This window comes from Panonychus citri, unplaced genomic scaffold (genome assembly GCF_014898815.1).
Source record: "Panonychus citri isolate SS breed McGregor unplaced genomic scaffold, ASM1489881v1 Contig00138, whole genome shotgun sequence".
In the NCBI taxonomy this organism is placed as follows: Eukaryota; Metazoa; Arthropoda; class Arachnida; order Trombidiformes; family Tetranychidae; genus Panonychus; species Panonychus citri.
This window is the reverse complement of record NW_026515543.1, coordinates 2,146,817-2,163,472: the sequence shown is the minus strand read 5'-3', so window position 1 is coordinate 2,163,472 and position 16,656 is coordinate 2,146,817. Positions and strand designations below refer to the sequence as shown.

The 16,656-nt window shown below is 34.9% G+C and overlaps 2 protein-coding genes across 2 annotated transcripts; one reads left to right on the top strand and one right to left on the bottom strand.

Annotated features, from left to right (window-relative positions):
• Positions 1-11,894: 11,894 nt before the first annotated feature.
• Positions 11,895-14,136, bottom strand: LOC128393552 (bridge-like lipid transfer protein family member 1). The gene is made up of 3 exons (XM_053353734.1): positions 13,721-14,136; positions 12,715-13,653; positions 11,895-12,642 (listed from the first exon to the last, which is right to left on the bottom strand). The coding sequence occupies exons 1-3, from the start codon at positions 14,134-14,136 to the stop codon at positions 12,441-12,443; spliced, it is 1,557 nt and encodes a 518-aa protein (XP_053209709.1). The 3' UTR covers positions 11,895-12,440.
• Positions 14,137-15,051: 915 nt separating this feature from the next.
• On the top strand, positions 15,052-16,481 carry LOC128393389 (ATM interactor-like). The gene is made up of 2 exons (XM_053353569.1): positions 15,052-15,249; positions 15,386-16,481. Exons 1-2 carry the CDS (start codon positions 15,160-15,162, stop codon positions 16,154-16,156), a joined length of 861 nt encoding a protein of 286 aa, XP_053209544.1. The 5' UTR covers positions 15,052-15,159; the 3' UTR covers positions 16,157-16,481.
• The last annotated feature ends 175 nt before the right edge of the window (positions 16,482-16,656 follow it).

The window sequence follows — 16,656 nt, the reverse complement described above, 5'->3', positions numbered from 1 at the left end:
TGGACCAATCTTCTGGTTGTCACCGATGAATTCAACTATCCTTTATTACTTGGTAACAACTTTAATAAAGCCGCAAGCGTGAAGTTAGATTTAGGAAAAATGCAAATCCATCAGACCAATGTCATCACGGAAGATAAGTTTACTCCTAATTCATTATTAAATCCTGATTATTGTTCACCTTTTTTGGGTTATCAACAAGAAACTGTTGAAGGATTTATCCCTTTAGATGTAAATAATTGTATTGTACAAACTGAACCCAACTTCGAATGTTTAGGTCTGAGAGTTGAATCTATCGATGAATGTGATAAGAGTCTCTCTCTTCTTCCTCAAGCCTAAAACTAAATCAAGTCGACCCTTCCCTTCTCCCAAAGCTAACCGCTTCATGCAACCTGGTCTGACATTGCAAGAGTATCAGACCAGCAGTATTTCTCACTAATCACAATATATCCAAACTTTATTTTTATTTGTATCAAATTTATTTAATCATATTTACTTTTTGAGATAGACTTATAAAAATAATGATCGTTGTATTGGTCTGACACGAAAAGGGTGGTCAGATCTAATTTAGTGGAGACTGATAAAATTATTGTCTCAGTTCTGATATTATTAAAAAAAACCGTCAGACCTTTGTAATTCAAGTCATTATCGTTCAGGTTATCAGTTTTACTCATATTTAATCACTCAATTTAATCTCAATCAATATTCAAATAATAAATAACGAAATTCATCATCAATTTTCAAGGTCTGACACCACTAGTATTAGAAAATCACCGTCAGACCTCAAAGATTTCATCAGATAATATGAAATTAGTTTCGAACTCTTCATAAACATCATCAATTATATCTCCAATCATCATTACAGATTTACATCGAAAATTAATCAATTCACACTTGGCGAAAAATTTTTATAGACATTTTCTTTCTCTATGGACATTACATGATAAATAGGGTTAATAGACCAAAGTATTAGTGCGACTCATGATCAATTCGATACAGTTCATTTCGCCTTGAACCTAAAGCTGTTTATAGGTGTAATGGTACTTGCGTTGACCTTAGCAAAAGATTTCGATAATTCTAGTAACGATAATGATTCGTAAAACTCTTGACCTTCGATGAAAAGCTTTATTATGTCTAGTATAGTGATGGTCAATACAGAGTTATAATCGGTGCAATTAATTGGCGAGTAATAATAGTTAAAAAGGATGGTAAAGTACCGTGAAAAGAAAATACTCTCAAGATAAATGTTGTCTCGATGAAACTGTTATCCTTGAGGTGGAAGTTTAGCGTAATAAAGGTTACGACTGGTGATGAGGAGTACAATATTTAAGTTCAAAAGCGATTCTTATGGCGAAGGATCGTAGGTTAAGGTTACTGGTTATGATGAGATATGATTATGAATAAAATGGAAAAGGTATGCTAATATGGTTAAGGGCCAAATAAATTTCCAATGAAGGTGTCAATAATGGTAAAGGTTCGGATGGTAATAGATAAGGAGTTGATAAACGGTTGTGGTAAACATAAAGGATCGAAGGTGAAAGTCTAAGACTAAGTCGACCAGGTTGACTTAAGATAATGGATCAATGGTACAAGTACAAGCATGCAAAGGTTATGAATAAGGTGAAGGATCAATTGGTACCAAAAAGGAAAAGGAAAAACAAGAATACTCAAAAGCCTAAGGCTTACCTTGAAGATGGTCCTGTTACGGGTCAGTCTGAGAGGGAGCTGAGCGGCGGCTTAGCAGCAAAGAAGGTTCTGGGGAACACAAGTATGGTGGTAACAGCGAAACTGGGGGGACACGAGATTGGAGGTGATGGTGGTGAACACCAAATATTTAAAATAAAACTTCTTAAAACTAAAACTTCTTAAGAGAAGCGTAGCACAGAGAGAGAAAGAAAAACAACTAAGTGTTGATGTTGATGGTGACAATGTTGAACTGTAACTGACTTCGCAATCCTCTGTCTTTCCCTCTTTCTCTTTTATAGCCAATTCGGCCCAATGCGAAAGAGAAAAGACAGAGCAAAAGAAAGAGGTTTGACCCCCCCAAACAAAGAGAAAGAAAGAGCCTCTTTCTTAGGGCCCCAAAGTTAATTGGATGCGATCTTAAACTTTTCCTGCTTTTCCCTAGAGAGATGGTCATTTATAATGTCCACCTTTCCTAATGCTTTCTCTCCCTCCTAAAAGTAATTTAGTTTTCCTGCTTAATGTAGAAATGGAAAAGTCATAAAGTTAATTTCCTGGAGAGAGAGAGAGTAAAGATACATTTACTTCTCCTCTCTTGTCAATGATAATCAAAATTAATAGGTTTTGGGAGGAAAACTCGCAAATAAAAATAACAACATTGGGGTGGAAATCTTCACCATACGCTTCTTACTTTAAAATGGTTAGGGTGAATAATAAGCACAAATGCGACACTTCTAAAGTCGAATCGAAGACTAAATAAGGCACAATTCACCTTATTGTTTCCTTTTTCACTTTAACGTTATGTTGAGGTGAGAAAAATGTTATTTAGAGCACGTTTTCAACTAAATAATCACTATTTTAAACAATAACGCTCATCTTACCAAAATCTCTATTCGTGAACTTGCCTCAGGATCTAGTGTGCAGTTTCAACCATGCATCATGTTGTTACTGACCTTTTAGGAATGAAAAGTTGACCCCAGGTAATGTCCCTCATAGTTTGAATTCAGCTCAAAAAACAAAGAAAAAATTCAGTGAACAATGTTTTAAAATGTTTGGTTACTAAAGGATAAATCCTTCAACAGTTTCTTGTTGATAACCCAAAAAGGTGAACAATAATCAGGATTTAATAATGAATTAGGAGTAACTTATCTTCCGTGATGACATTGGTCTGATGGATTTGCATTTTCCTAAATCTAACTTCGCTTGCAGCTTTATTAAAGTTGTTACCAAGTAATAAAGGATAGTTGATTCATCGGTGACAACCAGAAGATTGGTCCAACTGACATTGGTACTCCAAACTTTAATTAAACTTCGGTTCAAAATCAGAGTTGGTGACCACTAGCTGATAAAACACGGGGTCCTTCATACTGTCGAATCAATTGTGGCTTTTCGATTGATGAAATCTTGGCGATTGAAACTGCTGACCCAGAGTCAATAATACACTTCACTGGTCTGTTATCAATCCATGCGTAAACACATATGAGTCTGATTCACTACCCATATTATCCACTAGTAAGTTATGCATTTTCGTTGAGGTCTGAGGGTTTTCTCATCACTTTTAATGATCAATTCTTGAATTAATTTTCTTAATTCGGTGATTTCCTCTGAGGAATTAACGGTCTGATCACCCTTTTCCAAGTTCTTAGCATGTTCACGGAATTCATGAACTGTCTTAGGTTTAGCGGCATAAAGAGATGATTTTAAGGTGGGTCTGACACCTTTAAATAAGTGTCAAACCTCAGACTCTTCCATTTTACTATTTAATTTTAAACACAGTCTTTAACATCGATAATATATCAGTAACAGGTTCATAGTACTCCTGTTTTCGATTGTTGAGTTGTTCAATTACGAAATCATCGTAAGAAAGAAAAGTCTCTTTAAAGATTTTCACAAATTCGTCCCAAGTGATTGCCTTATCGTCAGACCGATTGATAATTTCCTGTTTATACCAGGACTGAGCGGTATCTTCTAAAAAAACCAATTCGAGATAACTTTTCGACGTCAGACCAGTTGTAGAACTTTGCTAAGGACTCAAATTTGTCAATAAATTTCAGAACTTGAGAGGAAATCCTCGAAAATATTCAATCTTTGGACCCCTCGGAACAGCAACCACATTGGTTTTATATCTTTTTATCATGATCACTCATGAGACGTTCAGTGAATCTTTGATTGAATTGACCTTAAATAATCGAGAGATTTAGATCGTAACATAAACGATTAGTCGTGGAAAACTTGTTAGTTTACTCAATGATTTAGAAAAAATTAGTTAATTGTTTTCTTTTCACAAGTTGAGACGTTTCGATTGGATATTGAGACTTTCCAGTCAGACTCCTTAGACCGAGTGTCTTAATTGTTCACAAAAGATTAATTAGAGGTGATTGTTGATCAGTTTATGATTTTTCGATGATAGTTTTACCCAAAGTTCACAAATCGAACAGAATTTTGAAATTAATTAGTGGATAAAAACACAAAGAAACTCAGGGTGTGGCACTTTTTAGTCTGTTGTCAGACCAAAATTTTAATTAACACATAACTTAAGTTAACAAAAATTGTTTTCACAAATGATGATCACGAACTCCACGTATAAAGAGGAAGATCACAAAATTTCACTAATAATTAAAATAACTAAATGAAGCACAAGTTCTGGAGGCTTTCAATTGAAAGCTCTCAGTGGGACCTCCATTTGTCACAAAATAATATTGAAAAACAAATGAAGAGAAAAGGTAAAATGATGAATATGATGAGAGAGAGAAACACATATACAATAATTTATTTTAAAACAAATTCTTTAATTAACACCGAAATCGTAATACACAAAACAGAAATTAACTGAAACCAAACTCTAGACGTAAACTCTTGTTGGTCTATTCTCACTCTGACCTCTCTTTCTTTCTTACTCTCTTTTATCCTCAAACCAGACAAAGGAAGGGGAAGGGAACATGCACTTAAGGTCACGGCAGATGGTTACTCTGAGAAAGGTCATAACTTAGGGTTAGGGTCTGACATTAATGATTGCCAGTTCAGGGTCTGACAGTAAATTATCATAAAACTTGACAGGTTTGACATTAATGAGGATAATTTATGAGGTTAATCGTTAGCTTTTTGCCCATCATTTTGTATAATTTAATTACTTAAAGTCGGGAGGACATAATCTTTATCTCGATTCCGATAATCCACTATTTATCTTTTTCTCAGAATATTTAGATTTAATCAATAACTTTAATGCCTTTTCCCAGGCCTTACAATATTTATGATAACAAATATGTTAAACTAACTGTTGGTTGAAATAACTTTTAGTTAACCTTTGTTCACTTTCTAATTATTTTTATTTTTCTATGTTGTTGTTATTGGGATGAGATCCCTAAGAAAACTATCTTAAAATACATTTTGTTTTCTTCATCATCATCATTATCTTCATCCTCATCTTCATCTGCATCTTTATTTGGATGTGTTGGGTTGCAACCATTTGGTTGCAACATTTCCCCGGCGTTATGGTGACCAGTCCACTGGTTAAATCCAATTTGTTCGGTGTTTTCTTTGGACGTGGACCTTGTACCGTCTTACTGTCATAACTTGATTGCAGTTTTCGTCTGGATATTGTACCATTAACTTTCGAAATGCGTTGAATGAAATGGGCCCTCTATATGGTAGATATTTCGAATCGAAGGATAAACCACATCTTGCGGGACACTCGGAATTGTTCCTATTCCTATAATCTACAAGGCAAGGGTTACAGAACATCACTTCACAATTGGATTCTTGTTTGTGTACAGAGGTGGTTTCTGCTAAATTTTGACAAATAATACATTCGTAGTCTCTGACTGCATTTACGTCTAAAAATAAAAAAGAGGTCAACTTAAAAGGGTTTACAGGGGGTTCAGGTATAGAATAAGATTAAATTTGTGGTTCAGGTTCGATAATTTGCATTTCGTAATCTTAATATTGAGAGGAGATTAGAGCTTCAAGTGGATCGCCGGTTTAAATAAAGTTTCACTAAACGGTAAGATTTCAAAAAATATTTTCTATTTCCGTTTTTATTATAATGAAAGCAAGACAATTGTTAATATATTAAGAATTCAGAAGGGCGTTAATAACATGTGTCTCACAGTTGTGAGACTGTAAAATTAACTTATGCGTTTCTCACGGTTGTGAGACTCCAAAATTATCAGATGCTAGTCTTATATCTAAATTTAATCTTATTTTTTCAGATAAATATTAAGAAACATGATGTTTGAATGGCCTGATCCCGGACCTACTCGTGTTAATCTCTTCATGGACTTTTACAACGAGCTGGCTCCTTCAATTATTGGCAGCTGTTGGCCAGAACTCGCATTTCTCTTCTCAACGGAATATTTAAAAGAAAGGCCAATGGTCTGTGTATGTCATACAGCCAAAATTCAGAATTGGCAAAATTGGTCACATTAGTCTCGCCGCACGCCTTACAATAAAACTGTTCGCCCAGACTGTTTTTTTGTATAACGAGGCATGAACAAGTGGTGGGTTATCATTCTACAGGGCATTTCAGCTACTTTGTTGGTTTTCTTTTCACGATTTCTCAAAAACTACTTGACCGATAGGGTCAATATTTCAAGGTCAAGGTCATAAAGATTATTCGTGAAAGAACGCTTTTGAAGGTCATTTGAATAACTTTTTAAAAACTAGAAATTTTTTTAAGCCTACCTGTGATGTTTTATCATTCCTGTCCGAAATTTTTCCCCAAGTGTGAATTGATTAATTTTCGGTGCAAATATCAGTCCTAATACTACCTATGATAATCTCTAATGATCATGAGTCGCACTCATACTTTGGTCTATTAACCCTATTTATCATGTAATGTCCATAGAAAGAAAATGTCTATAAAATTTTTCATAAGTGTGAATTGATTAATTTTCGGTGTAAATATCAGTCCTAATACTACCTATGATAATCTCTAATGATCATGAGTCGCACTCATACTTTGGTCTATTAACCCTATTTATCATGTAATGTCCATAGAGAAAGAAAATGTCTATAAAAATTTTTCGCCAAGTGTGAATTGATTAATTTTCGGTGTAAATATCAGTCCTAATACTACCTATGATAATCTCTAATGATCATGAGTCGCACTCATACTTTGGTCTATTAACCCTATTTATCATGTAATGTCCATAGAGAAAGAAAATGTCTATAAAATTTTTCATAAGTGTGAATTGATTAATTTTCGATGTAAATATCAGTCTTAATACTACCTATGATAATCTCTAATGATCATGAGTCGCACTCATACTTTGGTCTATTAATTTATCATGTACTTACAGGGTCTGATGCAATTTGCTTTCTGTAAAAAGTTATTTAAAGTAATCGATTTTGTTTTAGCAAAATACCAACGTTGCTTTGTGATATTATTATTTTTGGACTTCATGACCAAGCTTAAAAAAATTTCTAGTTTTCAAAAAGTTCTTCAAATGACCTTCAAAAAAACAGTCTGGGTGAACAGTTTTATTGTAAGGCGTGTGCGGCGAGACTAATGTGACCAATTTTTGCCAATTCTGAATTTTGGCTGTATGACATACACAGACCATTGGCCTTTCTTTTAAATATTCCGTTGAGAAGAGAAATGAGTTCTGGCCAACAGCTGCCAATAATTGAAGGAGCCAGCTCGTTGTAAAAGTCCATGAAGAGATCAACACGAGTAGTTTTGAGAAATCGTGAAAAGAAACCAACAAATTATCTGAATTGCCCTGTATTGACATACGAATTAAGGCAAGGCAATCTGTTCAAAAAGATTTGATAGATGTTTTTAAAATGCTGCGCCCTTTTTGTGTGGAAGATGGTTTTATAAATTCTGGATTCAGATGTTTAATTGAGCTTTGGTTGAGGGAAAAACATAAGAAAATTTATCAATTGGTCAACGACATTGGTCACGATAGTTGTGTATTCAAACAAAGAAAAAATTTAAAAGAAGGTATTTTTTTCTCAAATGAATGTCTTTTTGAATATAATTTGAGATCAGTCCGGTGAACCAATATCTGTATATCTCAATATAATTGAACACAAATGTTATTATTTACATCCTGAACAGATTAACCACTTTCCACTTGCAAATGCGCTTGTAGACGTTAATATAAACAAAAGAAAGCCATTTGCTGATGTAAAAAATGAAGATTTTTCTGATTATAAACAATCAAATAAAAAATTTGAATGGGTTGATTTTTAAATTATTACAAATGATGACTCTTTTATTTGCAATATGATATCATTAACAGCTCTAATCAGTGCGCTCGGTCCAGGGCTAGACTCCTTTCAGAAAGTTCTAGAATGTTCATGACCGTCTATTCATTTCCGTTTCCAACAAAACGTTGAGAGGATTGATAATATTGAATACAAAGGTTAAGATAGTCAACAATGCTATGAGGAGGTAATAATTAATTGAATACGATGGTTTAGATAATCTACAAGAGGATAAGAGGGGAAACAAATGATAGGGTGTAATGGAAAAGGCAATATAAATCAGAGTCATTTCGAATTCTGAACAATTGAGTCACATTTACGTTTAATTAACAACACTTGGTAGTGAGCTTATTTCGTGTCACATCAGTTTTTTTTCAACGGAACAATAGTCCAGTGAGTCCAGTATTTTCAAGTTCTCATCGTATAATAATTCAAAAGTAAGTTAATAAGTGATCTTTTCCTCATGAAGCTGCTTCAGATGATCTAATATGGTCTCATTTTATTTTTATACACAGTCACCTTACAAATCAACAACGTTGTGCCCGCTAGACGTGTGTGACCAAGTGCTTCAAAGACAATTGACTATTTTTTGGTAAGAAAAGCATTTTTTCGCCTCGTCTTGTGATGATTTCACTTTTTTGTTAAGATTCTTCAACTAAATCATTGTTGAATTATTTTTCAGCTTTTGACTAGTTTTTCTTTTTTTGTTGAATCAGTTTGAGCTTTCAATCCGTTTAATCTTATTAAGTCCTATCTGGACTGGTACCAACTCTTCGTAATTCATTATGGAAATTCTAGATGAACATGGCAATTCAGCTACTTTGTTGGTTTTCTTTTCACGATTTCTCAAAAACTACTTGACCGATAGGGTCAATATTTCGTCCGAGCGAGTTTGGCCGATACTCGATTGTCATATTTCAAGGTCAAGGTCATAAGATTATTCGTGAAAGAACGCATTTGAAGGTCATTTGAAGAACTTTTTGAAAACTAGAAATTTTTAAGCTTGGTCATGAAGTCCAAAAATAATAATATCACAAAGCAACGTTGGTATTTTGCTAAAACAAAATCGATTACTTTAAATAACTTTTTACAGAAAGCAAATTGCATCAGACCCTGTAAGTACATGATAAATTAATAGACCAAAGTATGAGTGCGACTCATGATCATTAGCGATTATCATAGGTAGTATTAGGACTGATATTTACACGAAAATTAATCAATTCACACTTGAAAAATTTTTATAGACATTTTCTTTCTCTATGGACATTACATGATAAATAGGGTTAATAGACCAAAGTATGAGTGCGACTCATGATCATTAGAGATTATCATAGGTAGTATTAGGACTGATATTTACATCGAAAATTAATCAATTCACACTTGGCGAAAAATTTTTATAGACATTTTCTTTCTCTATGGACATTACATGATAAATAGGGTTAATAGACCAAAGTATGAGTGCGACTCATGATCATTAGAGATTATCATAGGTAGTATTAGGACTGATATTTACATCGAAAATTAATCAATTCACACTTGGCGAAAAATTTTTATAGACATTTTCTTTCTCTATGGACATTACATGATAAATAGGGTTAATAGACCAAAGTATGAGTGCGACTCATGATCATTAGAGATTATCATAGGTAGTATTAGGACTGATATTTACACCGAAAATTAATCAATCACACTTGGCGAAAAATTTTATAGACATTTTCTCTATGGACATTACATGATAAATAGGGTTAATAGATCAAAGTATGAGTGCGACTCATGATCATTAGAGATTATCATAGGTAGTATTAAGACTGATATTTACATCGAAAATTAATCAATTCACACTTGGCGAAAAATTTTTATAGACATTTTCTTTCTCTATGGACATTACATGATAAATAGGGTTAATAGACCAAAGTATTAGTGCGACTCATGATCAATTCGATACAGTTCATTTCGCCTTGAACCTAAAGCTGTTTATAGGTGTAATGGTACTTGCGTTGACCTTAGCAAAAGATTTCGATAATTCTAGTAACGATAATGATTCGTAAAACTCTTGACCTTCGATGAAAAGCTTTATTATGTCTAGTATAGTGATGGTCAATACAGAGTTATAATCGGTGCAATTAATTGGCGAGTAATAATAGTTAAAAAGGATGGTAAAGTACCGTGAAAAGAAAATACTCTCAAGATAAATGTTGTCTCGATGAAACTGTTATCCTTGAGGCGGAAGTTTAGCGTAATAAAGGTTACGACTGGGTATGAGAAGTACAATATTTAAGTTCAAAAGCTATTCTTATGGCGAAGGATCGTAGGTTAAGGTTACTAGTTATGATGAGATATGATTATGAATAAAAAGGAAAAGGTATGCTAATATGGTTAAGAAGCAAATAAATTTCCAATGAAGGTGTCAATAATGGTAAAGGTTCGGATGGTAATAGATAAAGAGTTGATAAACGGTTATGGTCAAGATAAAGGATCGAAGGTGAAAGTCTAAGACTAAGTCGACCAGGTTAACTTAAGGTAATGGATCAATGGTACAAGTACAAGCATGCAAAGGTTATGAATAAGGTGAAGGATCAATTGGTACCAAAAAGGAAAAGGAAAAACAAGAATACTCAAAAGCCTAAGGCTTACCTTGAAGATGGTCCTGTTACGGGTCAGTCTGAGAGGGAGCTGAGCAGCAGCTTAGCAGCAAAGAAGGTTCTGGGAACACAAGTATGGTGGTAACAGCGAAACTGGGGGACACGAGATTGGAGGTGATGGTGGTGAACACCAAATATTTAAAATAAAACTTCTTAAAACCAAAACTTCTTAAGAGAAGTATAGCACAGAGAGAGAAAGAAAAACAACTAAGAGTTTATGTTGATGGTGACAATGTTGAGTTGTAACTGACTTCGCAACCCTCTGTCTTTCTCTCTTTCTCTTCTATAGCCAATTCGATCCATTGCGAAAGAGAAAAGACAGAGGTTTGACCCCCAAACAAAGAGAAAGAAACAGCCTCTTTATTAGGGCCCTAAAGTTAATTGGATGCGATCTTAAACTTTTCCTGCTTTTCCCTAGAGAGATGGTCATTTATAATGTCCACCTTTCCTGCTGCTTTCTTTCCCTCCTAAAAGTAATTTAGTTTTCCTGCTTAATGTAGAAATGGAAAAGTCATAAAGAAGTTAATTTCCCTGGAGAGAGGAGGAGTAAAGATACATACATTTACTTCTCCTCTCTTGTCAATGATAATCAAAATTAATAGGTTTTTGGGAGGAAAAACTCGCAAATAAAAATAATAACATTGGGGTGGAAATCTTCACCATACGCTTCTTACTTTAAAATGGTTAGGGTGAATAATAAGCCACAAATGCGACACTTCTAAAGTCGAATCGAAGACTAAATAAGGCACAATTCACCTTATTGTTTCCCTTTTTCACTTTAACGTTATGTTGAGGTGAGAAAAAATGTTATTTAGAGCACGTTTTCAACTAAATAATCACTATTTTAAACAATAACGCTCATCTTACCAAAAATCTCTATTCGTGAACTTGCCTCAGGATCTAGTGTAGCAGTTTCAACCATGCATCATGTTGTTACTGACCTTTTAGGAATGAAAAAGTTGACCCCAGGTAATGTCCCTCATAGTTTGAATTCAGCTCAAAAAAACAAAGAAAAGAGTTCAATGAACAATGTTTAAGATGTTTGAGATGTATTGCCGCCAAAGGCGATTACTTTCAATAAAAACTTTCTAACTTGTTTTTAACATGGTTAGGATATCGCCTTATCGAACACCCTAATACATTCGAATGGCAATCGAATTTTACTTCAAATTTCAGTTGATCGACAATCAACTTACTATACAAACCCTTGTTTGTCTGGGATACAACGGCTTAGATTGATATTCAAAAGTTAAGAATCTTATCTATAAAAATGAAATGGGAAATAATTAGGTGTTACAAAATTGATACAATTAAATACGAACCATAACCAATGAACAATGAAAATTTAATACTACTAGTTGGTTCAATTTTCGATTTGTTTAATTTCAATAATTTCATTTCATTAACATTAAAACGATTTTTCTATTACAATTAATCATTTTTTATACTTTTTCTTGAGTTTGAATCCATTGATTTTTTTACATTAATTGTTCCATTTTACATCTCAGTCTATTTACAACTTTATGGGCATATAAACATGATTAAAGAGGGCAATTGAAATACGAAATAATTAGAATAGTTTACAAGGATGAAATAGTTTTAGATCTCTTTCTCGTTAGATGATTAACTGATTGTTTCTCGGTGTTTGTGAGCAGTTTCGGTGTTTATCCATGCGTCGGTCAATTGTCTGAACACTGAAAGATAATATTCACGGCAATCAGTTTGTAGAGAGATAGTTTCATTTAAAAAGTAACGGCAAAACCAATAAGCCCAACGAAAGGTAATCAAAAGTTGGATGAAAATTTCGTTGATGAAAAATCAATAGGAAAAAGAGACTAGGAGAGAGAAAGAGAGTGAAAAGATTTTATTTTTGGATAGTTGTTATCTGGTCATTGGATTGATTGGTCATCATCTTGAGCTTGGCAATGATTCATTTTTAGATGCCGAGATGACCCTGAACATTATTGCCGAAAGGACTTTATCAAGTGGGTCCATTGCTCCTCGTTGTATCCATTTCGGGATTGTGGTTCGAGCTTGGGCAAAACCGAGTCTTTGAAGGATATAATCAACTCCATATGGTTCGAGGTTTTTACCGGCCCATGTAATTAGCCTAAGAGTAAATCGAGAGATATAATAGTTTAAATATTATGTAACAATCGAAAAGTTTGATTAAATCACTTACCTAACTGTTGGCTCCAAATGCCAAGTTTGACATTGAAAGTCACGAAAATCTCGTTCGTAAATAATTGATTGTGCTGATGAAGATCCAGCAGAGGCTTCAGATGACATTGGTGTATCTTTATTGTCGTTGGAGGATAAATTGGACTTATTGTCCATCAATTGTTCAGGTTTATCGATTAACTGTGCTCCAGTTGAGCTTCGAGTAAAGTAAATCTGTTTCTCTTTGAAATAGCTGGTAATCAATTCGTGGAGGAAAAAGTAAGCCTCTGCATCAACGGCGACGAAAATGTGGTCATCAAAATCGGTGACAAAAGTACAATCAACCTTTGGCTTTGGATCTATTGCCAATGGTGGCCTGATACCTTGAAGATGTTCAGTTTTCAGATCCATTTGGAAACTGGGCAGAGCGAAAATGACCTCCTTAGAGTGATGACATTCATTACTTTTCGGGTTAACGGAGAATCGTCGAGAATGAAATTCCCCTGATGCAGCTGAAGCAGCGGAACCAAAACCATCACCAGATCGTTCAAATTCAATAACTGGGAACCGATTAATTTGATCTAATTCTGAGCCAGCGAAAGTGTACTGAAACCATTCATGGAGAGATTTAAATTGCGGTGGGAACATAACGGTTCGTGAAATTTTACAAACAGTGGCCATGTTGGAATGTTGAGCGTGAAAACAATCAACCGAAAAAGTGGCCTCATCAACATCTCGACGACGATCGCGGCGACCAAGAGAGAAGGTAAAATTTTGAATTATATGAGTGTCCGATGAACCTGTCTCATTGTTGACCACATCTTGAGCTTCCGATGCAAAGGAAATTGATGGTTTCAACATGGAGAAAAGTCCCCATGACTTGGAACGAAATTGATTCCATAAAACAGGCCAATGAAATATTGTTCCCAATAAGTTCAAAGGTACCACCAAGAATAGTTCCCTTGGTGGGCAGAGGATTACAAAGGGTGGATAGAGATGCACCCGATACAAGACGCAAAACTTTCTGCCAATGACGATGATGACGATAAATCTCATTACTCGGTGAACCAGAATCAACTAAACCCGAACCACTGGATGTTGATGTTGGTGTAGAGGGTTTAACTATGCCCGATCCTCTGGTACTTTTATCCTTCTTGAATGAATTCCTATTAGTTGAAGAGGAAGAGGTAACACCGGAAGAGGAAAAAACCCTTTTCGAATTGTGAAATTGTTGACTGAAAAACTCTTCAAGCTTAGCGATGATCTTCATAATATCAGGAGTCGTTGATTTGGACATTAACAATTGTAATTGATCCCAGGCCAGATTACAATGGATAAAAATACAAGCAGGTCGTTTGGTTGGGTGATTAGAACCACTGTTGGCACCAGCATCGATCCTCCATTCATCTCGAAGTGTTAAATCAAGATCAGACATTCGCAACATTAAGATTGATGTTCCATATAATCAAGACGCTTCTCAAGTGCATCTAATTTCAATGTGATCATATGATCTGGTTCTTTGCCATAATTTTCCTTAATATTTACTTTCGTTTGAATTTGGGAAATTTCAAAAATACCACCGATAATACCACCCTTGGCATCCAAGGAGGAACCATCCAAACCCAGACTAACATTGACACTTTTATGACCATTTGAGTCGATCGACACTCTTCCCTCTGAACGGAAACCTCGAGTCAACCAACTAGTATTACCCATAACATTGGCCATGTTCATGTGAACATTAAGTTTACAAAGGTTAACACCGAAAAGAATCAAAGTTTTCCAAGGTGCATTCATGATCTGTCGTTGTTGTTGATTTGTACCTTCCGATGAGACTGATGAGTGCAAGTGAGAGTGTTTAATGCGATGGGATGAACTTGCATGTTGAGAACGATGAACATCAGTATCTTGAATATTTAACCATAATGAATCTCTACCTCGACTATTTGGAGATTTATTAAAATGACCTGAGGTTTTGATGGACGAAGTTGGTAAACCTGATTCATTAATACTCGTTGATGAACTTGATGTTGATGGTGAGGAAGATGAAGATGAAGATAAATTGTAATCTTGATCGGAGAAAATTGAATGACCAGAGATTCCTTGGTCACCCAAAAACATACGCTTCCAAATGGCCTTTCGATACCAGGCTTTTGGGAAAGCCAAAGTTTCCGTCGACAAATATTTCATTTAAACGAAGCCTAACCAACGCCATCTCTCGCCATTCAATGAAACCATTCATTCAGCTTCTTTTCGCTCTTTGCTTGGGCTTAAGCGGAAGGTCAAAGCCTCAGCCGATCATCAAACTGAACGAGAATTAGCTGACACGCCTCTTCTCCTTCATTACCTTTATTTTGCTTTTTTTTGTTAAATGAAATTATTTGTTTTCATTTTTTTTATCATCTCAGTCCCTTGGAATTGAAAAAATAGACAACAACAATTAACCAATTTTAATTTACTTTTGGTTATGAGTGAGAAAAAGTACCATTGCCCGGTGGAGGGCTGTTCTTTTCAGAGCAAAGGTAAACACTTTAAGCGCAAAATGTCCATTGATCAGGTAAGGTGGTTAAACCTTTTTCTTTTTTTTTGTTCTATTCTCTCACCTTTAATCAATATTATTTCTCTTCTATTTATATTGTCTTTATTTATTGAACATCGATGTTCTAACATTGGAACATAATTAAACTCGACAGCATTTCCTCAACTGTCACTCTGAGCGAAAGTACAAATGCTTCAATTGTGACAAAAGCTACGCTATCGATTGGCAGTTAAAGTATCACCTTAAAACCTGTGGTCTAATCTGGAAGTGCCTAACATGTGACAAATTTTACAAAGAAAGATTGTCTCTGATTACCCACTGTACTCGGCACTCTCATGTTTTACCTGATGAAGCTCGTCGTCGTAAAACGAAAAGTAAAAAGGAAGATAAATCAAGCAGTAGTACCAACAACAGTCACAGTGGTGGAAGTAGTAAAGATACACAAGTGATGATTCTTCCCGTTATGATGCCAACCGCTCAGACAACTGGAAACAATAGCAGCCATAACAACCAAACCTCAAGCTCATCATCATCTCGACATCACCATCAGTCAACTACTTCGTCTTCTTCGTCCTCTTCAAGCTCATCCTCGCGACACCATCATCATCATCATCATCAATCTCCTCATCAAGCACCCAAACAGTTACAACAACCCAATCCTAATCGGGCTCACCACCATCATCCTCCTCAACATCTTCCCAAGCCTCCATTTCAAAATCCAATTGCACCACCAACAGTTGATTATCATCAATTAAATCAAAGGATCAATATAGCAGAACTGTATGCAAATTTACCGCAAATGATGGATCCAAATTCGGGTTATATGAGAGATACTAGTGGACAGTCCGATGTTGAACATTTGAAACACGGTTTACATCATTTTGCTCCACCTCGAGCTCACCTTTGGTCAACTTCTGATTGTTAAAACTTTCTCTTTTTCTCTCTCCCGTTTCGGAAGCTTTTACCCTCGGCTTAATATGATTCTGTCATTTCTTACACATACAAAACCCAAAACTCAATCAACAATTTATAATATTTACACTAAAGCAAAACTCCTGTTTTACAATTGAAATAACATCCTAAGGCATCATTAATGCAACAACAATCAAGATGTTAATGAGAAAAAGTTCAATTCACCAATTTATTAATTTGGTGATGAGTGAAAACACAGAAAAGTTATTCTTTTGGCTCCTTCTCATCTCATCTCTTCCCTCTTTTATCTCATCTAATAAGCAAGAAAAACAATATAACCATCGATGTGTTCACCGTGCATTCATTATAACAATATCAAAATCCACTACAACACAACAATAATAATATCGATAAAGTGAAATACTCGTGAAAAGATCACGGATACACATCTAAATAATTATGCATTTCTCTCTCTCTCTCTCTCTATGCTACCTTTACTTTCTCTCACCTACA